Source organism: Pristiophorus japonicus, chromosome 8 (genome assembly GCF_044704955.1).
Source record: "Pristiophorus japonicus isolate sPriJap1 chromosome 8, sPriJap1.hap1, whole genome shotgun sequence".
NCBI lineage: Eukaryota > Metazoa > Chordata > Chondrichthyes > Pristiophoridae > Pristiophorus > Pristiophorus japonicus.
The window spans coordinates 108,048,301-108,071,495 of record NC_091984.1 but is presented as its reverse complement, the minus strand read 5'-3'; the positions used below and the strand labels follow the sequence as shown (position 1 = coordinate 108,071,495).

The 23,195-nt window shown below is 42.2% G+C and overlaps 1 protein-coding gene across 1 annotated transcript in view; it reads right to left on the bottom strand.

The window, feature by feature from the left end:
* The window catches only part of LOC139268144 (adhesion G protein-coupled receptor D2), a 490,127-nt gene that overhangs the window by 375,324 nt on the left and 91,608 nt on the right, over window positions 1-23,195 (bottom strand). The window contains exons 18-19 of the mRNA XM_070886179.1: window positions 22,187-22,302; window positions 21,552-21,672 (exon numbers count right to left, since the gene is read on the bottom strand). Coding sequence (XP_070742280.1) covers window positions 21,552-21,672; window positions 22,187-22,302 — 237 coding nt within the window. The remainder of the gene's footprint in view (window positions 1-21,551; window positions 21,673-22,186; window positions 22,303-23,195) is intronic.

The window sequence follows — 23,195 nt, the reverse complement described above, 5'->3', positions numbered from 1 at the left end:
TAAAAGGCCCGACGCGGCAGCAGTCAGGAGGTGCATGGAGAGGCGTGAGTCCGGGGTCGGCGAGAGGCCTATAAAAGGCCCAACGCAGCGGCAGTCGAGGAGGTGCGTAGAGAGGCGCGCTTGTGCAGCAACAGGGAGAAGGCAAAAAAGAAGTAGAAAGAAACAGAAAGGTGACGTCACAGCCAAGGGGGTAAGTGATTGGCTGGTGATTGGTGAGTAGTTTTTCTTTTTTCTCTTCTATAACAGTGAGTAAACTTTAACATTGTTGTTGCCAATTTAAGTGTACCTAAGGGTTAAGTCATGGCAGGAGAGCTCGGTCACGTGATATGCTCCTCCTGTACTATGTGGGAACTCAGGGACACTTCTGGTGTCCCTGACGACTACATGTGCGGGAAGTGTATCCGCCTCCAGCTCCTGACGGCCCGCATTGCGGAATTGGAGCTGAGGGTGGATTCACTCTGGAGCATCCACGATGCTGAGAATGACGTGAGTAGCATGTGTAGCGAGTTGGTCTTACCACAGGTGAAGGGTCCACAGCCAGATGGGGAATGGAAGACCAACAGGAAGAGCTGTGCAAGGAAGGTAGTGCAGGGGTCCCCTGCGGTCATCCCCCTGCAAAACAGATACACCGCTTTGAGTATTGTTGAGGGGGGGTGACACATCACGGGAGGACAGCAGCAGCCAAGTTCATGGCACCGTGGCTGGCTCTGCTGCACAGGAGGGCAGGAAAAAGAGTGGGAGAGCGATAGTGATAGGGGATTCAATTGTAAGGGGAATAGATAGGCGTTTCTGCGGCTGCAACCGAGACTCCAGGATGGTATGTGCCTCCCTGGTGCAAGGGTCAAGGATGTCTCGGAGGGGGTGCAGGACATTCTGAAAAGGGAGGGTGAACAGCCAGTTGTCGTGGTGCACATTGGTACCAACGATATAGGTAAAAAAAGGGAGGAGGTCCTACGAGACGAATTTAAGGAGCGAGGAGCTAAATTAAAATGTAGGACCTCAAAAGTAGTAATCTCGAGATTGCTACCAGTGCCACGTGCTAGTCAGAGTAGGAATCGCAGGATAGCTCAGATGAATACGTGGCTTGAGCAGTGGTGCAGCAGGGAGGGATTCAAATTCCTGGGGCATTGGAACCGGTTCTGGGGGAGGTGGGACCAGTTCAAACCGGACGGTCTGCACCTGGGCAGGACCGGAACCAATGTTCTAGGGGGAGTGTTTTCTAGTGCTGTTGGGGAGGAGTTAAACTAATATGGCAGGAGGATGGGAACCAATGCAGGGAGACAGAGGGAAACAAAATGGAGACAGAAGCAAAAGACAGAAAGGAGATGAGTAAAAATGGAGGGCAGAGAAACCCAAGGCAAAAAACAAAAAGGGCCACTGTACAGCAAAATTCTAAAGGGTCAAAGTGTAATAAAAAGGCAAGCAGGAAAGCTCGGTGCCTCAATGCAAGGAGTATTCGGAACCCAGGAGAGGGCTCTGAGATAGTTAGAGTGGGTGAGAGCTCAGATGAACAGGACCCCAAGAAAGAATGCAAAAGGCAGGAGGCAACAGAGCAGAGTAGCACTGGGGTAAGTGTAAACCACAAGGTGATAGGAAGGGACAATATGTATGAATATAAAGGGACTGCAGGAGGGGTCAAAACTAAAAATCATGGTTTAAAAACTAGTATTAAAACACTCTACCTAAACGCACACAGCATTCGAAATAAAGTAAATGAGTTGACGGCACAAATCATTACAAATGGGTATGATTTGGTGGCCATTACAGAAACGTGGTTGCAGGGTGGCCAAGACTGGGAATTAAACATACAGGGGTATCTGACAATTCGGAAAGATAGACAAGAAGGGAAAGGAGGTGGGGTAGCTCTGTTAATAAAGGATGATATCAGGGCAGCTGTGAGAGACGATATTGGCTCTAATGAACAAAATGTTGAATCATTGTGGGTGGAGATTAGAGATATTAAGTGGAAAAAGTCACTGGTGGGCGTAGTTTATAGGCCCCCAAATAATAACTTCATGGTGGGGCGGACAATAATCAAGGGAATAATGGAGGCATGTGAAAAAGGAACGGCAGTAATCATGGGGGATTTTAACCTACATATCGATTGGTCAAATCAAATCGCACGGGGTAGCCTTGAGGAGGAATTCATAGAATGCATACGGGATTGTTTCTTAGAACAGTATGTTACAGAACCTACAAGGGAGCAAGCTATCTTAGATCTGGTCCTGTGTAATGAGACAGGAATAATAAATGATCTCCTCGTAAAAGATCCTCTCGGAATGAGTGATCACAGTATGGTTGAATTTGTAATACAGATTGAGGGTGAGGAAGTAGTGTCTCAAACGAGCATACTATGCTTAAACAAAGGGGACTACAGTGGGATGAGGGCAGAGTTGGCTAAAGTAGACTGGAAACACAGACTAAACGGTGGCACAATTGAGGAACAGTGGAGGACTTTTAAGGAGCTCTTTCATAGTGCTCAACAAAAATATATTCCAGTGAAAAAAAAGGGCGGTAAGAGAAGGGATAACCAGCCGTGGATAACCAAGGAAATAAAGGAGAGTATCAAATTAAAAACCAATGCGTATAAGGTGGCCAAGGTTAGTGGGAAAATAGAAGATTGGGAAAATTTTAAACGACAGCAAAGAATGACTAAGAAAGCAATAAAGAAAGGAAAGATAGATTACAAAAGTAAACTTGCGCAAAACATAAAAACAGATAGTAAAAGCTTTTACCGATATATAAAACGGAAAAGAGTGACTAAAGTAAATGTTGGTCCCTTAGAAGATAAGAAGGGGGATTTAATAATGGGAAATGTGGAAATGGCTGAGACCTTAAACAATTATTTTGCTTCGGTCTTCACAGTGGAAGACACAAAAACCATGCCAAAAATTGCTGGTCACGAGAATGTGAGAAGGGAGGACCTTGAGACAATCACTATCACTAGGGGGGTAGTGCTGGACAGGCTAATGGGACTCAAGGTAGACAAGTCCCCTGGTCCTGATGAAATGCATCCCAGGGTATTAAAAGAGATGGCAGGAGTTATAGCAGATGCATTCATTATAATCTACCAAAATTCTTTGGACTCTGGGGAGGTACCAGCAGATTGGAAAGCAGCTAATGTAATGCCTCTGTTTAAAAAAGGGGGCAGACTAAAGGCAGGTAACTATAGGCCAGTTAGTTTAACGTCTGTCGTGGGGAAAATGCTTGAAGCTATCATTAAGGAAGAAATAGCGGGACATCGAGATAGGAATAGTGCAATCAAGCAGACGCAACATGGATTCATGAAGGGGAAATCATGTTTAACTAATTTACTGGAATTCTTTGAGGATTTAACGAGCATGGTGGATAGAGGTGTACCGATGGATGTGGTGTATTTAGATTTCCAAAAGGCATTCGATAAGGTGCCACACAAAAGGTTACTGCAGAAGATAAAGGTACGCGGAGTCAGAGGAAATGTATTAGCATGGATCGAGAATTGGCTGGCTAACAGAAAGCAGAGAGTCAGGATAAATGGGTCCTTTTCGGGTTGGAAATCGATGGTTAGGGATCAGTGCTGGGACCACAACTGTTTACAATATACATAGATGACCTGGAAGAGGGGACAGAGTGTAGTGTAACAAAATTTGCAGATGACACAAAGATTAGTGGGAAAGCGGGTTGTGTAGAGGACAAAGAGAGGCTGCAAAGAGATTTAGATAGGTTAAGCGAATGGGCTAAGGTTTGGCAGATGGAATACAAGGTCGGAAAATATGAGGTCATCAACCTTGGGAAAAAAAACAGTAAAAGGGAATATTATTTGAATGGGGAGAAATTACAACATGCTGCGGTGCAGAGGGACCTGGGGGTCCTTGTGCATGAATCCCAAAAAGTTAGTTTGCAGGTGCAGCAGGTAATCAGGAAGGCGAATGGAATATTGGCCTTCATTGCGAGAGGGATGGAGTACAAAAGCAGGGAGGTCCTGCTGCAACTGTACAGGGTATTGGTGAGGCCGCACCTGGAGTACTGCGTGCAGTTTTGGTCACCTTACTTAAGGAAGGATATACTAGCTTTGGAGGGGATATAGAGACGATTCACTAGGCTGATTCCGGAGATGAGGGGGTTACCTTATGATGATAGATTGAGTGGACTGGGTCTTTACTCGTTGGAATTCAGAAGGATGAGGGGTGATCTTATAGAAACATTTAAAATAATGAAAGGGATAGACAAGATAGAGGCAGAGAGGTTGTTTCCACTGGTCGGGGAGACTAGAACTAGGGGGCACAGCCTCAAAATACGGGGGAGCCAATTTAAAACCGAGTTGAGAAGGAATTTCTTCTCCCAGAGGGTTGTGAATCTGTGGAATTCTCTGCCCAAGGAAGCAGTTGAGGCTAGCTCATTGAATGTATTCAAATCACAGATAGATAGATTTTTAACCAATAAGGGAATTAAGGGTTATGGGGAGCGGGCGGGTAAGTGGAGCCGAGTCCACGGCCAGATCAGCCATGATCTTGTTGAATGGCGGAGCAGGCTCGAGGGGCTAGATGGCCTACTCCTGTTCCTAATTCTTATGTTCTTATGTTCTTATAAATCAGAAAATCGAAAGAAAATAATTCTGAAGGTGATATCTAAAACCAAAAGATCTGGAGGGTTTCCAGTCAAAGATCAAACCTTCAGAACTGAACTGTCTTTGTAAATCAACTTATGGAATCAGTTTTGAAAGCTCACTGTTGTAGATTGTGTGGAATGTTAATAAGAACTTGGTTGAGCTGGACTCTCAAGAGCAACACTGGAACAGTTCTTAACATAGACAGTTTAAAATCAAGTCTTTTGTCACAAAGTGTGAACCACTGAAAGCTTTCAAAATGCATACAGCTCTTGCCTCTCATGCTGTGCATCATTGATTTTCTGTCAACATTACACAATTGAAGACTCCCAAAAATACTTCAACCATCCCGCCCCACCCCCACCCCCACCCCCCCCAATCAAATCTTCTCTGCCGAGTCATTCTGGAGTGCATCTCCACGGTTACCCTTCAGTACCTCATTCATGTAGCCAGTTATAGCGCAGGAACCATTACCCAAGCAGAACAGCTAACTTGGCACAGATTGGGCCTTGAATTTGGGCCTTTTCCCAGTCTGTGTGGCTCAGTTCCACATCAGGTGGTGCACTGACTAGCCAAGCTATTGGGACAGCCCATGGCTGCTTGGTGCAACTAAATTTGGCGGGTACTGTCCAAGTCTCTTTTCCAGTTAGAGACCAGAAGCAGGGCTTCAGAATAGAAGATAAAGCTAGACTTGGCAAGCAGACAACGGGGAAACTATTCAGGGACTCTGTTCCACTAATACAATTGTCACTGGGATGTTCGCTGCTTTCGCAGCATCTGCTGGATAACTTTGTCACAAGTGCAGTCTCCATTCATCAAATTACCAAAGAATAAAGTGAAAATGTATGTTGAAGAAGGCACCTGTCTGTAGAATGTATGACACGCAACTCATCGCTTTGTTCTAAAAATACACTCTCCCACTTTCTCTACAGGAAATTCAAAAGGTAAGATTTTCAATGCCATGGTTGCAGAGGCATTACTGAATTATCTCAAACCAGCTGTTCCTATTGTGGTATTTTGGCATCTCAGCAAACAACTTCCAGAAATTCCAGAGGGAAGAGGGTACATTAGCAGCAGTAGGGAGTGGGATAAGGAAGCCCACGCACTGAAGAGGCACAGCTGTGACAGCTGAGAAAGGGATAAACTGCTTCTCAAGTTTCCACACTTATCACAACATCCATTAATCAGACACAATCACAGCAATCCTACCAGCCCGGTCACACAGTAGCCCAGTCATGATGCCGTCTAAAATCTGTATGTGGGTGCTATAAGCTCAGTTAGTAAAAGTACTTAAGCAGCTACTGGCATTTTCAGATCAATAGTATAAAAATGTACATTTATCGAGGGGCAGTATCTCGTTGAAGAAGTCTTTACAAACTTTGTTTTTTTCTAAAATCACACCAAGATGCATCTCTGTTTCACATCCGTGATCTACGCTTCTTCTCCTCTACAATTGAAAGGAAAGGTTTTCCAAACACAACTTTTGAAAACATAGTTCCCCTTTAAGATAATCTTCATGCCATTATAATTTTGGCCCTATTTCTATACTAGTCAGCCCAAAAGTATCAAGTGGCATCAGAGGTTATTTTCCTCACCATTTGATTCCTCACACTCCAGTTCCCCTCAATAACTTACAGTAGCGTTACTGCGCTGAACTCTGCAAGTTGACTAATGTCGACGGCAACAGAGTTTGATGGCTATGGAAGAATGTACCATTCGCTGTCAATCTCTCAGTATTCCTTTTCCTCACTGAAAGGACATGCTCCTGTTACTCATTTCTTTGCCACAAGAACTGTATTTTTAAACTCATAACCTGTTTGTTTTATAATTTGTTTAAAAACCGAAGAAAACTATTTGGCAACCCAACAAATCTTACTTAGAAGGATAAATTCACTGATTGGGGCTACAACACTGCAGTGCCAATTCTCTGACCCATGCTCCCTTTGATCGGTGAATTTACCCCACAACATATATACAGTGACATCTTGGTTAGAATTTGGTTTTGCAATGGTGCCCGTTTGTCAGCTATTAGTGAGTTGCTCTCAGTAACAGTCTATTCACCATTACATTTCAAATTAACAGTTACTTGCCAATTACCGATCTGTAGCTCTTCACCATCCATATCAGGCTCCACTACTGAAATTTTTATCTACCCACATTGTATTATTAATGTATAAACATTTTAAACTTTAGCTTCAGCCTATTCTAAGAGAATCTGAAATTGCCCTTTATCCAGGCTCCCGTCTATGTTCACTGTCCTCGCCACCACTCTGATCTATTGACTATTCTCTGCTCTTCAGCTCCCTGTCTATTCCCATAGTTTGCATGCCCCTACTAACTGTTCCACGTGTCAGTTTTACACTCACTCTTCATCCACCCTATGACCCCACTCCACTCTCACCCCTTTGCCATCCCACTGTTCACCTCTAATCCTGTCCCTTGTCTACCCAATGGCTGACCTCTAATCCTTGTCTACCCAATGGCTGACCTCTAATCCTTGTCCACCCAATGGCTGACCTCTAATCCTTGTCTACCCAATGGCTGATCTCTATTCTCAGCACTTGTCCACCCAATGGCTGACCTCTAATCCTTGTCCACCCAATGGCTGATCTCTATTCTCAGCACTTGTCCACCCAATGGCTGACCTCTAATCCTTGTCCACCCAATGGCTGATCTCTATTCTCAGCGCTTGTCCACCCTATGACTCAGCTGTGCTGTGACTCTTCATCAGTTCTCTGCTTCCTGCTCCAGCTCCTTTATTACCCTTGGTCATTTCCACATCCCATGTCTCAGAGAAGAATTCAGAAGCTATTACTAAGGCAGACACTAAAACACTAACGGTTTATTTTAAATGTAGGATCAACACCTATATTTTTCAACATCAAGGCAAAACATTTTTACAGCACTGGTGCAGCGGTATTTAGTATAAAACTAAATGGAACTCTTTTTATTCTGCTTACCCATTATATTGGTGACATTTGACTGGCACCCAAGCATTCCATGATTACAACAATCAACTAATTAAAAAGTGGTAACAATTTACACTGTTAGCAGAAAAATAACTTGGAAAGTTCTGGCGGGAAGTATGCATTTATGAACCAGGTAGAGAAAAGGATGGCTCATATAGGGCTCAATTTTCCACAGTATTTGCGCTGTTTTTTTTGGAGCAGGCTGCTTTTTCTGGCCTTATTTAAAAATTCCCAGTTTCCCCAATTAACTTGCACCAGCGTAACTCAGTTAGTTACGAATTTTTTAAGTCCGTTTTTTTTTTCAGCCACAGAGGGCGTAACCAGCCACCTACACCACTTCTGGCTATTTAGGTAAATTTGGCCAGCTGAGAGTTACTCCAGTTCTGATTAGGCCAGTGTATGTGGCCTGTCCTGAAAAACCTTCCCTAGAGTTAAGGAAAACGGCGTGGGTAAGGAAAGCGGCGCAGCAGATGCCTGGACACACTGAAAGAATTGAAAAACACATAGCAGCAACTTACCTCCAACCCAGAGAGAGAGAAAGAGAGAGAGGGAGAGGAGGTAAGTTGGTGCTATGTGTTTTTCAATTCTTTTAATGTGTTGGGAGGTGGCTGTATGCTTCACTTTGCAGACTCAGCTCGCATTGTGTCCATGGTTACCATGGCAACCCGATCTTTTTGGTGCACCCCTCTCGGGTTAGGCTACGCCAAAATGAAGAGATCCAATAGGGAAACTTACAACACTTTTTTTTTGGCGTACTTGGGCCCCAAAAAATCGGGCGTAACTCTTCAAGTATGCCAAAAAAATGCTTTGGGGTAAATTGAACCCATAGTCTTGAAGAATGGGAATAGTATTCACCAAACAGGAAGTTGGAGCTAGAGGAGAAGACAGAGGCCCCGAACTTGGTGGACTCACCGCCCCTGCCACCGAGTTTTCTGGGCGGTCTCCCCTTGGTGCCAGTTTTGTGGAGACCTCCCGCCAGCGGGGAGGGAAGACCGCTGGGAGCCGCCCGCTAGCTTACGTATCCTCCCACCCGCCGAGCTTCCAGTTTGCTCCGGGCGGGAGTCTGCGGCAGCAGGGGGAAGGACCGCCACGTGGAGGCAGGTCTAACTTCAACGGTAAGTAGGAAGACCTGCAAAAAAATGGTTAGTAAACTTCTTTTCTTTATTTTTTTTACAGCGATTCAGTTGGATCGGGTTCCCTGAAGGTTTTCCAGTGTTTTTTTTGTTGAATTTTAATTTTATGTGCTCCCCCCTTCCTGGGCCTGACTCAATCCTCAGCGGTACTTTGGCGAGGATTGCATTTGCCGCTGAGATTGGGAGCTTCCGCCCGCTGTTGCCCAGATTCAGGGCGCAAGTCATTTTTTTGCCGCCGAGCGGTCATTCAAAGGACTTTTTAATGTAACTCCCACCCAAGGTGCCGTCAGATATCTCAGCAGTCCTTTGGCCAGCACTTGGGCAGAACTTAGCTTCCACCAAGTTCAGGCCCAAAGTAACTTAGTTATTAAATAGACATCTGCAAATGAAAACAGGCACAGTATTCAGCGTATAGCAGGCTATGGTCGCACTAATGTATTCAGTAAACAGTTACCTACAGCTGGGGGAAAAAAGCAGAAATATTTCACCAACAAAAATGAATGCAGTGATTGTTGATATAAAGTGATCTGTATTTGCTTCTGCTATTTCCTTCTTAAAAATGAAAGTTAGGATTCATTCCATTTTTCTTTTGTACTTTGGCTTGAAATGGTTGAGTCAAACCTTCCAAGCTTGCGATGATCTGAGCTGCATCAACCGTGAGCAAAGCGATTTAGAAAGCCTGAAGTTTGAGGGTAAAATTCAGCTGCACCTCAACTGAATCCCAACAGTTCGGAATCCCCATACCAACAAAAAGTCAATAGTTCGGATAATTGAAGAGGAATCAGTATTCCCAGTTTACCATATCCAGAAATTCCAATACTACAGTGGGGAAATACAGGCTGAACATCACTGAGCTTCACCTAAACATCGGAGCTCAGATCAACCACGTGATGATGTTCGTTGAACCAAACCTGCCATCTGACATCCACTACTTAAATCATTGCTACTATTGACAAGACAAGAGTTTATAAAATTTGCTTTCAATCTAAAGGGCAATACAGTAATTGGAAGATTGTGGCAGAGCTCAATATCTCTAATTATTAGTTTGACAGAAGCCACACTCTGAATAAAAGAACTATCAGTTGAAGTCAAAGTTACTAAGAATATAATAATTTTTCAAAACCTCAGGCATCTGAGAGTGACATTAGATGCACATATCCATTAAACCACAACCACAAATGTAAAATGCATAAATCGTCAGTTGCTTTCTGGTATAACCCACCTGAGAAAGGACAAAAACACTTCTATTTTAAATACTTTCAATTGAACATGAGGAATTATTAGTTCATGTAACATTCTTAGTGTTTCAGCATATTCTTTGTATGTTGTTTCGAAAACAAAAGCACACTAACCATGGCCATTAAAGTCCTTGTGCTATTCAGTGATGACACATCGCTGTTATAGCAGAGATTGTTCTATGGAATTAGCAGGCTGATTCGGGCAGTGTCTGTGATTCATATTAATCACGTCCCTCCCAAATCAGCCAGAAAGAAATACATGTTCAAACAAATGTAATTTCTAGCAGGAAAAGGTTACACGAATGGTATATCTGACTCAATTGTTTTCCTTTTCAGGTACATGGCAATTAATTCTTAAAATTTATATACGAGCTTATATTTGACTTAAAACTTAAGTATTTTTCCAGCGATCATTTAATAAATTCTAGAGGAATGGACTGACAACTTGGAGAAGTAAAAATGTTTTAAAAATCTTTAACTGAAAATGGATCAAAATCAAATCCAAAAATCCAAATAGAGACAGGAGGAAAATAAAGGATGCAAATATTATATATTATCCCCAAAAAATATTGTATTAGGATGTATTATAAACAGTGACTATGCTGCAAAAAACAAGTAATATTACCAGTCTTGCCCAGTTATCCGACAGTATACTTTATCTAACCTCACGGCAATACTCTCAGATTCAGGCAACAGAGAAATGAAGCAACATAATAGCAAGAAACCCTTGTGGAGTAAATGTTAACAGATCTGTCCAAGTGAAATGAAGTTCAGTAATCCAATCTGGGTGTTCCAGAGAGCAATCATAACCTGCCCTCAACTGGATTACTACTTTGTAGTAATTCATCTGTAGGTATCCATTATCCCCTACAAAATATCCACTATCCATGCAGTGCTGATAATGGGTTCTGTAACAATTAGGAAGGTCACAGCCGGTCACTAGGTGATCCTGCTAAAGCTTGCAAATAAATTGTTTTATTGTTCAAAGTCTCAATCTTTACTGCTGAACAGCTGAGGTCTACAATAAATTATTAGTCATATTGGTAAGAACTCACAGATGATTTACCACCCTGAATGAGTGCACCTGAATTTTATATTCATTTATTTTGGCTTTGCAGAGTAATTCCTCCCTAAATACAGTGTATGCTACAGGGTAGAAATTACTTCTGCAATGTTATCATACAAATGCTTAATGCATTGTACTAAATAACTCTCCCCGCTATTTCAACAGAAGCATTAGTCCATGCTCCAAAGTCAACATCGCGGACAGGAATGTGAGTAACCATTTAGTTGCCTGCCTGACTATTTTGCCAAACCATTCCTCACACACTTCCACCTCAATAATTTTCTAAAATAATAGAAAAAAAATGTTACAATCCAAAACTCCAAAATAAAACAGTAACCTGATCTCTTGTGAAAGCTCATGGTTCAGAAAGACAGCCACACAATGAAGCAAAATCATAGGTCATGCCGCCATCTGCTGGCAGATATTGGGAAGTAAGCAGTTCCCCAGCATCGTTACAGTTGCTCACTTGCTGCTTTGAAACATACATGTTTTCATGCATTAAGAGGTGCAGTGATTAGAGAGGGAGCTGATTAATCATCCCTTGGAATCAATTACTGGTCTAGTTATTGCTTTTGCAACCTTTAGCACCTTGTGATTGTGTGTGTTTTGTGATCATTAATTGGAGATTTTTCAATTAAGTAAATTTTAATTTCCTTTTTGTTTTATGATTTATGCACTTGTATCGATTTGATTGTAAACCACAATATATATTTTCTATGCTTTCTGAAACACAGGGCTAAGCTGTAAACAAGCCTTGGCTAGGTCAGGATGGCCATTTACTGACCAATTGGTTTCAATCTACAAATAAGCTATAAATAAATTTGATCTGATAACCATAGATCACCATTCCTTACTCATTTCTTGTAAGAAAGCACCAAAGCTGACAAACACAGCCTATCCCCACACACACGTCTGACAGTACTGTAAGGAATATTTAGGACCACACAAGCGTTCAAAGAGACTTTCCTCGTTACACAATACACCGTGGTATGTCTAATACATTCTAATGGACCGAATTATATGCGACAATTGAACCTTACTTGGTCCCTGGTAGGATGTCACTATTTTACTGTTTCTTTTGGTACAATTAGCATCTTGGAATCCATATTTTCTTTCCCCTTCACACTGTGTACCTTGTGAAGCCTCCTGTAGCCAGTCTGTCTGGTCTCTGAGCTCACCGTTCTTCCTTTGAGAATTACGACTTTTATTTATTAATCAGCTCCCACTGATGAGATACGGGTCTTACTTTCCTCAATTTATTTTAGGAATTCCTGGTATTGTGGTACCTCTTGTGTAAAAAGTGGTGCATTTGAACATCTGTGAGTTCATTAGGGACAAGAAAATGTTGTGTAATGAAACTTCAAAATACTCTCAGCACATGAATGAATCAAAAAGTAGGAACCCCACATTGTTCAACACATCCACAATGAGAGTCACTCTCTGGAAGTGTTTTGCATGTATTTTAACAAATTTGCAATACTGTACTGCACTACTTTATAGGTTGCAAAACGCTTTGGGACGTGAATGGCAATACGTGTATATAAATGCAAGTCTTTCTTTTTTTTTTGCACAGCCATTGGAGTGTGATGATTATATTGTTGTCAATTATGGGTATGATTTCCCCCTACTCTCGGGTTCTCATCTGAGCTTCATCAATGTGAGGAGACACCGAGCAGAAGCCAGATGCCTTCCCATGATGTCCAGGATCAAACAAACAGAAGGGCAGGCCTCGGCCAGACTGTGACTCCCTCACTGTCTAACAGCCAGCTCTGAGAGATGCAAATACATGTGGAGCAGAAAGAGAGAGTTTTCAGATAGCGGACAGAGAAAAATAAATCTTTCGAGATTCAAACTGCAGCAAATACAGCATCGCTTGCCGTTTGGATTTTCCTTCAACAGCCATTGTGAGCGGACTTTGAGATGGGCTGCTGATGGCTGAGCCGGGAAATTTCACCAATTGCAGAAACTTCGGAACTAAAGGCCGTTTGAAAATGCAAGTTAACTGTAGCTGTACGCGTGAGTGAAGGATGGTGTGTCAGGTTGTTGCTGCAACCCTGACATTGCCACGTCAACGCACAGATGTGCTGCTGTTCTGCTGGCCCATGGCAATTTAAATATTCCAGTGAAATTCATATTTGATTATGGTATTGATCCTGGGTGTCACAAATCTACTGAAAAAAGTTTATGGTACAATTTTCAATTATTACAAAATCATAACAATAAATGAAAACTGATTCAGCAACAAGAACACATAAAAATTTATTGCCTTAAATTTGCTTTGCTTCCACTGTTTATAGGAGCTTGGATATAACGTATTACATGCATGAACATCTAATACAACGAACAACAGACATAAATTCAGGTACCAGTTGAATTTCACTTAATTCCCCTGTAGGGAGTTTGTTGGTATTCCCCAGTCAGCACTGCAGCACGGTAAACCAAATATTCCTGTGCACATTTACCTTGGGAGCCAATTTAGCCGAAGAGCGGAAACAGTATGATGTACATAAATCAACAGGTGCTTGAGGAAAACTTTGATTCAGTATTAATTTCTTGCAAGGAGGCACCACAGCTGACAAACAAAGCTCTCACCCCCCACCCACACACATCTAATAGTACTGCAAGAAATCATCCGGACCACACGAGCATTCAAAGAGATGTTCCTCATTGCACAATATATAGTGATAAAGCTAATACATTCCAGTCGACCAAATTATATCAGACAATTGAACCTTACTCGGCCCCTGGTATGAAGTCACAATTTGACAGCTCTTTTTTTGGTACAATTAGCACCTTAGAATCTCTCATTTGTTTTCCTTAACATGGTGCACCTTGTGAAGTCGGCTGTAACCAGTGTCTGCTCTCTGAGCTCATTAAGAAATATCCTGAGTGACTGAGGGTGTTAACCCCTCGGATGCTGTTTTCAGCAATAATAAAATATAAGTTACAAAGTGCTAAGAAAATGTTTCCTCTGGCTGAGGAGTCTAGAACCAGGGGTCACAGTCTCAGAAGAATTTAGGACTGAGATCAGGACAAATTTCTTCACTCAAAGGGTTGTGAATCTTTGAAATTCTGTACCGCAGAGAGCTGTGGATGCTCAGTTGTTGAGTATATTCAAGTCAGAGGTCATTATTTTGCGGGGAACAAAGGGAATTAAGGGATATGGGAATAGTGCAGGAAGGTGGTGGTGAGGTAGAAGATCAGCCATGACCTTATTAAATGGCGGAGCAGGCTCGAGGGGCCAAATGGCCTACTCCTGCTCCTATTTCTTACGTTCTTATGTAATTCAACACACACAAAAATTACAGATGAGAGATAGATCCTTTCTGCTCAGATAAGACTTGTCCTCGCTCTATTTCTCCCTGCCCACTGTCATCTTTTGAGGGGGAGAAAGTGGCAAAGGATTCTTAGTAAATGTTTGCTCCACAGTGTGAATGGACACTCATAACAGAAAAAAATAAACCTGGTAATTCCAGTAATAATCTCATGCTTTGGCAAATTTATGTAATCAGTACAGGTACTGCTATAAAGGAAACTGTGCTCTTAATTCAGTATAGAACAGAGTGGCTCCAAAACCAATACCAAAAGATCGCTAATGCACCATCAGCCCCACTTATTCCAGTGGCAAAGAGCAGCCACAATTAATGCCGGGTGAATCAATTTATCCTTGCTTTTGAAAAACCCCTTTACATAGTCCCTTTCTGATGCCATGATTTTTCATTCTTTTCTTTAATTTTCCAAAAACGTTCTATTTAAGAAATAATGAATGGCGGAGAAATCGTATGCAGCACAGCAGCGATTTTCCGTTAACTGCTGCAGGCAGGAGAAACTCTTCGCGAGTGGCGTACATCCAAGAATCACTCCTTTACAATCCTGTGCCTGAGGGTAGGAGAGCTGGATGCTGTAGTAAGTTTTAATACTTACTTTCACCTGGAAATCCAGCTGCCAATGACGAACAAAAGTCCCTCTTGCTCTCTCTCTCCCTGATGGTGGTAGGGTCTAAGTGAAAAGAATCTGGACAGTCTGAATCCAGTTCTCAATGAACTCAAGTCTATAGCCTCCCAAAAACAAATGTCCCAATATTCAGCACTAATTCTCATTAGATTGAACATCACCCTCAACCAGACTGTAAAGATGGCTGGTGTAGGAAATGGAAATAGCACACTGGTACGGTAAAAGGTGCTCACCTGAGGAGCATTGAGTGCTGAGGAAGAATGATTTGTCCTACACCTAAACAGAATTTGGGGACTGGGCACACAAAGTGGATACATTCACGTCCTTCACTTTCAAAGTACAAAGAAAAATAAGAGTTACTTTAAATCTGGCCTTGAGTTGCTCTTGGTTGGTAAGACATTCACATATCTTACTGGTGCCATCAGGTCTGCTGCATCAGCTTCTTTTCAAAATAGGAGCCTCTGCTGACACTATGTCCATCTGCCAAAGTGAGATATGTTCCCCTCGAGCTGCAGATACAGGTGCATAGAAACATAGAAACATAGGTGCAGGAGTCGGCCATTTGGCCCTTCGAGCCTGCACCGCCATTCAATAAGATCATGGCTAATCATTCCTTCAGTACCCCTTTCCTGCTTTCTCTCCATACCCCTTGATCCCCTTAGCTGTAAGGGCCATATCTAACTCCCTCTTGAATATATCCAATGAACTGGCATCAACAACTCTCTGCGGCAGGGAATTCCACAGGTTAACCACTCTCTGAGTGAAGAAGTTTCTCCTCATCTCAGTCCTAAATGGCCTACCCTTATCCTAAGACTATGTCCCCTGGTTCTGGACTTTCCCAACATCAGGAACATTCTTCCCGCATCTAACCTATCCAGTCCTGTTAGAATCTTATACGTTTCTCTGAGATCCCCTCTCATCATTCTAAACTCCAGTGAATAAAAGCCCAGTTGATCCAGTCTCTCCTCATATGTCAGTCCAGCCATCCCGGGAATCAGTCTGGTGAACCTTCGCTGTACTCCCTCAAAAGCAAGAACGTCCTTCCTCATATTAGGAGACCAAAACTGAACACAATATTCCAGGTGAGGCCTCACCAAGACCCTGTACAACTGCAGTAAGACCTCCCTGCTCCTATACTCAAAACCCCTAGCTATGAAGGCCAACATACCATTTGCCTTCTTCACCACCTGCTGTACCTGCATGCCAACTTTCAATGACTTTCAATGCGCAGTACTTGCTGGTGGGGAGAAAGCACCTCACATGCATCCTGACCTTCCTCTGTTGATTCTCCTCCTCCTATTCCAAACACCTCAGACAGGGAAATTCCGATTGGGAAGCCCAGTAATGCCAGCAATGATACTGGGGGCAAAATAAAATTCAAACAATTGCCACATAGACTCACGAGAACTTTTAATGCCAGCAGAAAACCAACAAAGAATAACAGCCAATGAATGGCTGAATTTCAGTTTACTTAACATTATGGTGCCCTTTTCATGAGCGTCTGTAGTCTTAGCATTACCTAGCAATTCTGGACATCCATTTCACAGGGACATCGGAAAATGGTGTGCAAGACATTCCACCTCAAGATCATTAGTTAAATGAAGCTCCCACTTACTTCAGGTGGACACGTGTTACACCAACATTCCCTGCCTGTATAAGATGGGTGGAGATCAGATGTTACTGGTGTTTTCCCACATTTTCCAATCAGGATGGGCCCCAAGAAGACCATCCAGTCAGAAAAGTAATTTCATCCTGGTCGTAGCAGCAGCAGCGGGGAAATGAACTGGAGGAATGTGAAGAATCCCTGGTTTTCTTGCTGGTCCCACCATTTTTTATTTGCAGAGAGGAGTTATTTGATTCCCACCATGGATTGAGAGAGGGCTGATTTGTACAGACTGAAAATTGCCAGTTATACTCTTGGCGTATTACACATTGGATTTGTAAGTAGGCATGTCAAGATAGTTTAGGACGAAATAAATTAGACAAATGGAATAGAAATATAGCTAAGCACAGAGCTTCTGATAAAGAGTATCTACTGCCCTACGTCAAATGTAAACTGTTTTGAACAGATACTTTCTTGTACGTGTACTAAAACACAGTTCAGATGTACAGCACTACTGTGCATGTCTTGGGAATAAGAATTATCTTATAAACACTTGTCAGCGAAAATCTCGACACAACTGCACATAATTTAAACATGTGCTTTCTGCCAAGTTTCCAGAAAAAAAAATCTGCTGCACAAGATAAGTGAAAAGCCTCACCCTGAAACGGAAATACTTCAGATCATGAGATTAGTCTCTCAGTTAACTGAAAAGCAGGTGTCAAAATATCCCGATGTTTTACTGCCAATCTGTGTAAAATTCATTTACATGCAAAATATGACAATTTAATCTTTGCCAGTCGTCGAATGCTATTGAAAATAAAATGTCCTGTTCTTATTACAGTGGAATATGAAAAGTTTCCGAGTGTGGATTGCAGTTCAGAGAAAGGTCAATTATATGGGCAGAGATTCAGTTGGAAGTACAGACATTTAGAAAAGCAACAAAGTGGAAAAGGATCTCAGCATTTGTTTTATTAAAAGATGCGTATCCGTTAAAGAACTAAACGGATAACAATATTACACCAATACACGGAAACAATACACAGAAATAGGAGCAGGAGTAGGTCATTCGGCCCCTCAAGCCTATTCCGCCATTCAATAAGATCATGGCTGATCTTATACCTTAACTCCAGTTTCCTGCACTGTCCCCCATATCCCTTGATTCCCTTAATATCCAAAAATCCATCGAACTCTGCCTTGAATATACTCAACAACTGAGCCTAGACAGCCCTCTGGAGTAGAGAATTCCAAAGATTCCCAACCCTCAAAGTGAAGAAGTTTCTCCTCATCACAGTCCTAAATGGCCGACCCTTTATTTTAAGACTGTGACCCTGTTTCTAGACTCCCCAGTCAGGGGAAACATCCTCCTTGCATCTACCCTGTCTAGCCCTGTAAGAATTTTATATGTTTCAATGTGATCACCTCTCATTCTTCTAGAGAATATCGGCCCAGTCCACTCAATCTCTCCCATCCCAGGAATCTGTCTGGTGAACCTTCGTTGCACTCCTCATTGGCAAGTATATCCTTCCTTAGGTAAGGAGAACAAAACTGTACACAATACTCCAGGTGCAGTCTCACCATGGCCCTATATAATTGCAGTAAGATGGTTTTATTCTTGTACTCAAATCCTCTTGTAATAAAGGCCAACATACCATTTGCTTTCTTAATTGCTTGCTGCACCTGCATGTTAACTTTCAGTGATTCGTGTACAAGGACACCCAGGTCCCTCTGAACACCAACATTTCCCGATCTCTCACCATTTAAAAAATACTCTGCTTTTCATTTTTCCAGCAAAGTGAATAACTTCACATTTCTCCACATTATATTCCATTTGCCATGTTCTTGCCCATTCACTTAGCCTGTCTATATCCCCTTGAAGCTCTTTGCATCCTCCTCACAACTTACATTCCCACCTAACTTTGTATCATCAGCAAACTTGAATATATTACATTTGGTCCCCTCATCCAAATCATTGATATAGATTGTGAATAGCTGAGGCCCAAGCACCAATTCTTGCGGCATCCCACTTGTTACAGCCTGCCAACCCAAAAATGACCCGTTTATTCCTACTCTCTCTTTTCTGTCCGTGAATCAATCCCCAATCCATGCTGGTATATTACATCCTATGAGCCCTAATTTTGTTTAATAACCTCTTGTGTGGTACCTTATCGAATGCCTTCTGAAAATCCAAATACATCCACTGGTCCCCCTTTATTTATTCTACTAATTAAACAACCTCAAAAAACTCTAACAGATTAGTCAAACATGATTTCTCTTTCATAAATTCATGTTGACTCAGCCCAATCCTATTATTATTTTCTAAGTGTCCTGTTACCATGTCATTAATAATAGATTCTAGCATTTTTCCTACTACTAATGTCAGGCTAATTGGTCTGTAGTTCCCTGTTTACTCTCTCCCTCCTTGCTTAAATAGCAGGGTTACATTAGCTACCTTCCAATCTGCAGGAACCATTCTAGAATCTATGGAATTTTGCAAGATGACAACCAATGCATCCACTGTCTCTATAGCCAACTCTTTCAAAACCCTAAGATGTATCAGGTTCAGGGGATTTATTGGCTTTAATTTCTCCAATACTATTTTTTTTACTAATACTAATTTCTTTCAGTTCCTCATTCCCTTGGTTCTCCACTATTTCCAGCAGGTTTTTTGTGTCTTCCTTCATGAAGACAGACATAAAGTACTTGTTTAATTTCTCTGCCATTTTCTTATTCCCGATTATAATTTCTCCTGTCTCAGCCTGTAAGGGACCTACATTTACTTTCACTAATCTTTTCCTTTTTACCTGTTACTGACTGGTTTTATGTCTCTCGCTAGTTTACTCTCATTCTATTTTCCCTTTCTTTATCAATTTCTTAGTCCTCCTTTGCTGAATTCTAAAATCTCCCAATCCTCAGGCTCACTGCTCTTTTTGGCAACATTATAAGCCTCTTCTTTTGATCCAATACTATCTTTAACTTCTCTTGTTAGCCAAGGTTGGACCACTTTTCCTGTGGAGTATTTTTGCCTTAAAGGAATGTATGTTTGTTGTAAATTATGTGTTCATTCTTTAAATGCTAGCCATTGCTTGTCTACTGTCATACCTTTTAATGTAGTTTCCTAATCTACCTTACCAACTCTCCCTTCATACCTATATAGTTTGCTTTGTTTAGATTTAAGATCCTAGTTTCGGATTTAACTAAATCACTTTCAAACTCAATTAAAATTCTATCATATTATGGTCACTCTTCCCTAAAGGCCCCTTTATTACAAGATTATTAATTAATTCTTTCTCGATGCACAACACTAGAGCTAAAATAGTCTGTTCCCTAGTAGGTTCCGCAACAGACTGATCTAGAAAACCATCTTGTGTACATTCCCTGAATTCGTCCTCCACACGATTACTGCAAATTTGATTTGCCCAGTTTATATGTAGATTAAAGTCCCCCATGATTACTGTATTACCCTTGTTACATGCACCTGTAATTTCCTGATTTATACCCTGCCCTACATTATCACTACTGTTTAGAGGGCCTATAAACAACTCCCACCAATATTTTCTGCCTCTTGCTGTTTCTTAGCTCCACCCAAACTGATTGTACTTCTTGATTTTTAGAGCTAAGATCCTTTCTCTCCACTGTCTTTATCCCATCCTTTATTATCAGGGCTACCCCTCCTCCTTTTCCATTTTGCCTATCTCTTCTAAAAGTTAAGTATCCTGGAATATTTAGTTCCCAACCTTGGTCACTTTGCAACCACGTCTCCGTAATGGCTATTAGATCAAACCGATTCATTTGTATCTGCGTTGTTACTTCATCTATTTTGTTGTGAATGCTTGGTGTATTCAGATATAGGGCCCGAGTTTGGTCAAAGCTAAGTTCTGCCCATGTACCGTCGAAAGGACCGCTAAGACCCTGACGGTACTTTGGGCGGAAGGTTGGTGGAAAAACGTGGAAAAAACTGCCCGACGGAAAAAATGGACCTTGCACGCCGATTCTGGGCGGTAGGTCGCATTCTGGGCGGCAAATGCTATCCCCGGCAAAGTAACGCCGAGGATAGAGTCGGGCCCAGGGAGGGGGGAATGGGAAAAATAAAAAATATTCAACACATTAAGAAAAAAAATACTACAAATCCTTCAGAGAACCCCATCCATCAAAATCCCTGCAAAAGAAATGAAGAAAACAAGTGTGCTAACCTTTTCTTGCAGGTCTTCATACTTACCGTTCAGGTAAGACCTGCCTCCACACGGCGGTCTCTTCTGCTGCTGGAGCGGAGGACCGCCCGGACTGGGGAGTCAGCGGGCGGGTGGACTTCTGTCAGCGTTGCACGCCAGCGGATGGCAGCAGATAGTCCCAGCAGGTCTTCTCTCCCCGTCAGTGTGAAGACCTGACCAAACTCACTCGAAGGGGAGAGCGCCCAAAAACTTGGAGACCGCCGAGAAAACTCAGCGGTAGCCGGCGGTAAGTCGACCAAACTCGGGCCCATAGTGCCTTTAGCTTTGACTTTTTTTCTATTTTTTCCCGATGTCACCTTAGTCACTGATGCCCTAGTACCTCTGTTACTCTCTCTGTCCCTTCCTGACCCACTCTGCTTACTTTTACACAAAACTCTGCTCTGCTCTAGAGCCTTGACATTTCTCTTGCTCCTTTTAAATTCACTCTTTCCTGAATCCTCCCCCTCCCCCCTTCATTAGTTTAAAGCCCTCTCTACTGCCCTAGTTATTCAATTCACCAGGACACTGGCTTCAGCCCAGTTCAAGTGGAGCCCGTTCCAATGGAACAGCTCTGGCTCTTGGCTCCTGCTCTTTATTCCAGCCCTTCTCCACTTTGGCTCTTGACTCTAACTCTTTTTAATCTGCTCTCCGCCTATAACAATATCACACCAATACACAGATAACAATGTCGCACCAATGCATTCATATGCTCAGCCGAAACTGCATTGCAGACCGCAAAGAGCCAAAGAGCTGCTCCTTCTGGTAACTTGGATTGAAGAAGAGATTGCCACTCACCTGCAGGGAATTGAGTATCACAAAGATGTACGCCATTACAACAGAGAGCGGAACAAGAACTCCAGAGAGCCACGTGAGGCCCAGAATGGGCAAAAGCACCAACACAGCTTTCACGGCAGCCCTGCAACACAACACTGGCATCAGAATGAAACAAACTACGCACAGCATGGGCTTGTGATAATAAAACAAACCACAACCCTCACTTCTCGCAGGCAACTCAATCGGCAGAGTAACAGATAACTATTCAAAGTAATTATAGTCAGTTTAGAAGCAACATCGCTCCCAGGCACTGCAGCGACTGTAATTTTACCCAAGCTATTTATATAAAGGGCAAACTAGGAAAATGGGAATGATCACAAAACTTGGACCATGCTTTTTTTTAAAAAATCAAATACTAAAAGAGAGTTCTGAAGAAGGGTACAAGTCCGAAACTTTAACCATGGGTTCTCTCCATGGAGACTGACTGAGCTGCTGTGCATTTCCAGCTTTGTCTGTTTTTGTTTCAGATTTCCAGCATTTGCAGGACTGTATTTTGCCTTTTATTTGGCAAAGAGAAAAGTTCATTTCTTCTCCTAAGGAACAAACTGATTCAATACTGCCCTCTAGAGGACCATTACCTGTACAACATGTCTCACCTAATCTGATCGTAGGCTTGCTCGATGGGACTGCTGTTAGCAGCAAGCATGATTGCGCGTCGCTTGGCAGTTGACATGGTGATCAGCACAACTCGCGTGAGCACAAACATGTTCACCTATGCAGCAATAAGAATAATTGGATTTTGTTATAAAGTCAGAAAAAAAGTTAACTCAAATATAGTCTAGCAGTGCCTTTTTTCAATTAAGATACATGTACTGCAAAATTTAACGTGGACTTCTAAAAGATTAAAGTTTTTAAAGACGAATGGATTTATCTCACTATAAGTATGAGTATGTGCTATTTTTGTAATGTGGGCCTGGAAAGCCTGAACAGCAAGCATCCCTCCTTCTCCCAGCACAGCTGTAGATGAACAAGGGGAGTGATACTAAATAAAAGTGGTGCTGGGACAAACAGCTACTAGTGGCCAATGTTAGGGGTCGAGGCTGAGGTTAAGTCAGTAAGGAAAGTGTCATGGCAGATGTATCTCAGAGAATTTTTGTTGAATTGGTAAGGTTTTTAATCAAATGTGATTGGTTGACATTAATCTAATCAAAAGGAACACGTGTCTGCTAAATACAAAAAAAATGTATTGTATAAATAGACTTTGCCAATTCATCTTGGCTCAGATGTTAGCCTTCGAGACAGAATGTTGTGTGTTCAATCGTCACTCCAGGATTTAAGCACATAACTTCAGTACAGTACTGAAAGACTGCTGCGTTGTCAGAGGTGCTGCCTTTTGAATGATATTCTGATGGTTGTAAGAGATCCCATGGTGCTAATCAAAGAGGAGTAAGGGGTTCTCCCACTGTTTGAGCCAACAGTCCTCTCTCAATTGGCACCACCAAAAAGAAATGTATTAGCCGTGTATTAGTTTAGCCTTGCTGGGAGACCTTGCTGTGCACAACATTGGCTGCCACATTAGCACACATAACAACAACAGGATTTCAAAGGTAACTCCATTGGTTGCGAAGCGGTTTAGGATGCACAGAGGGCCTGATAAGGTGCTAT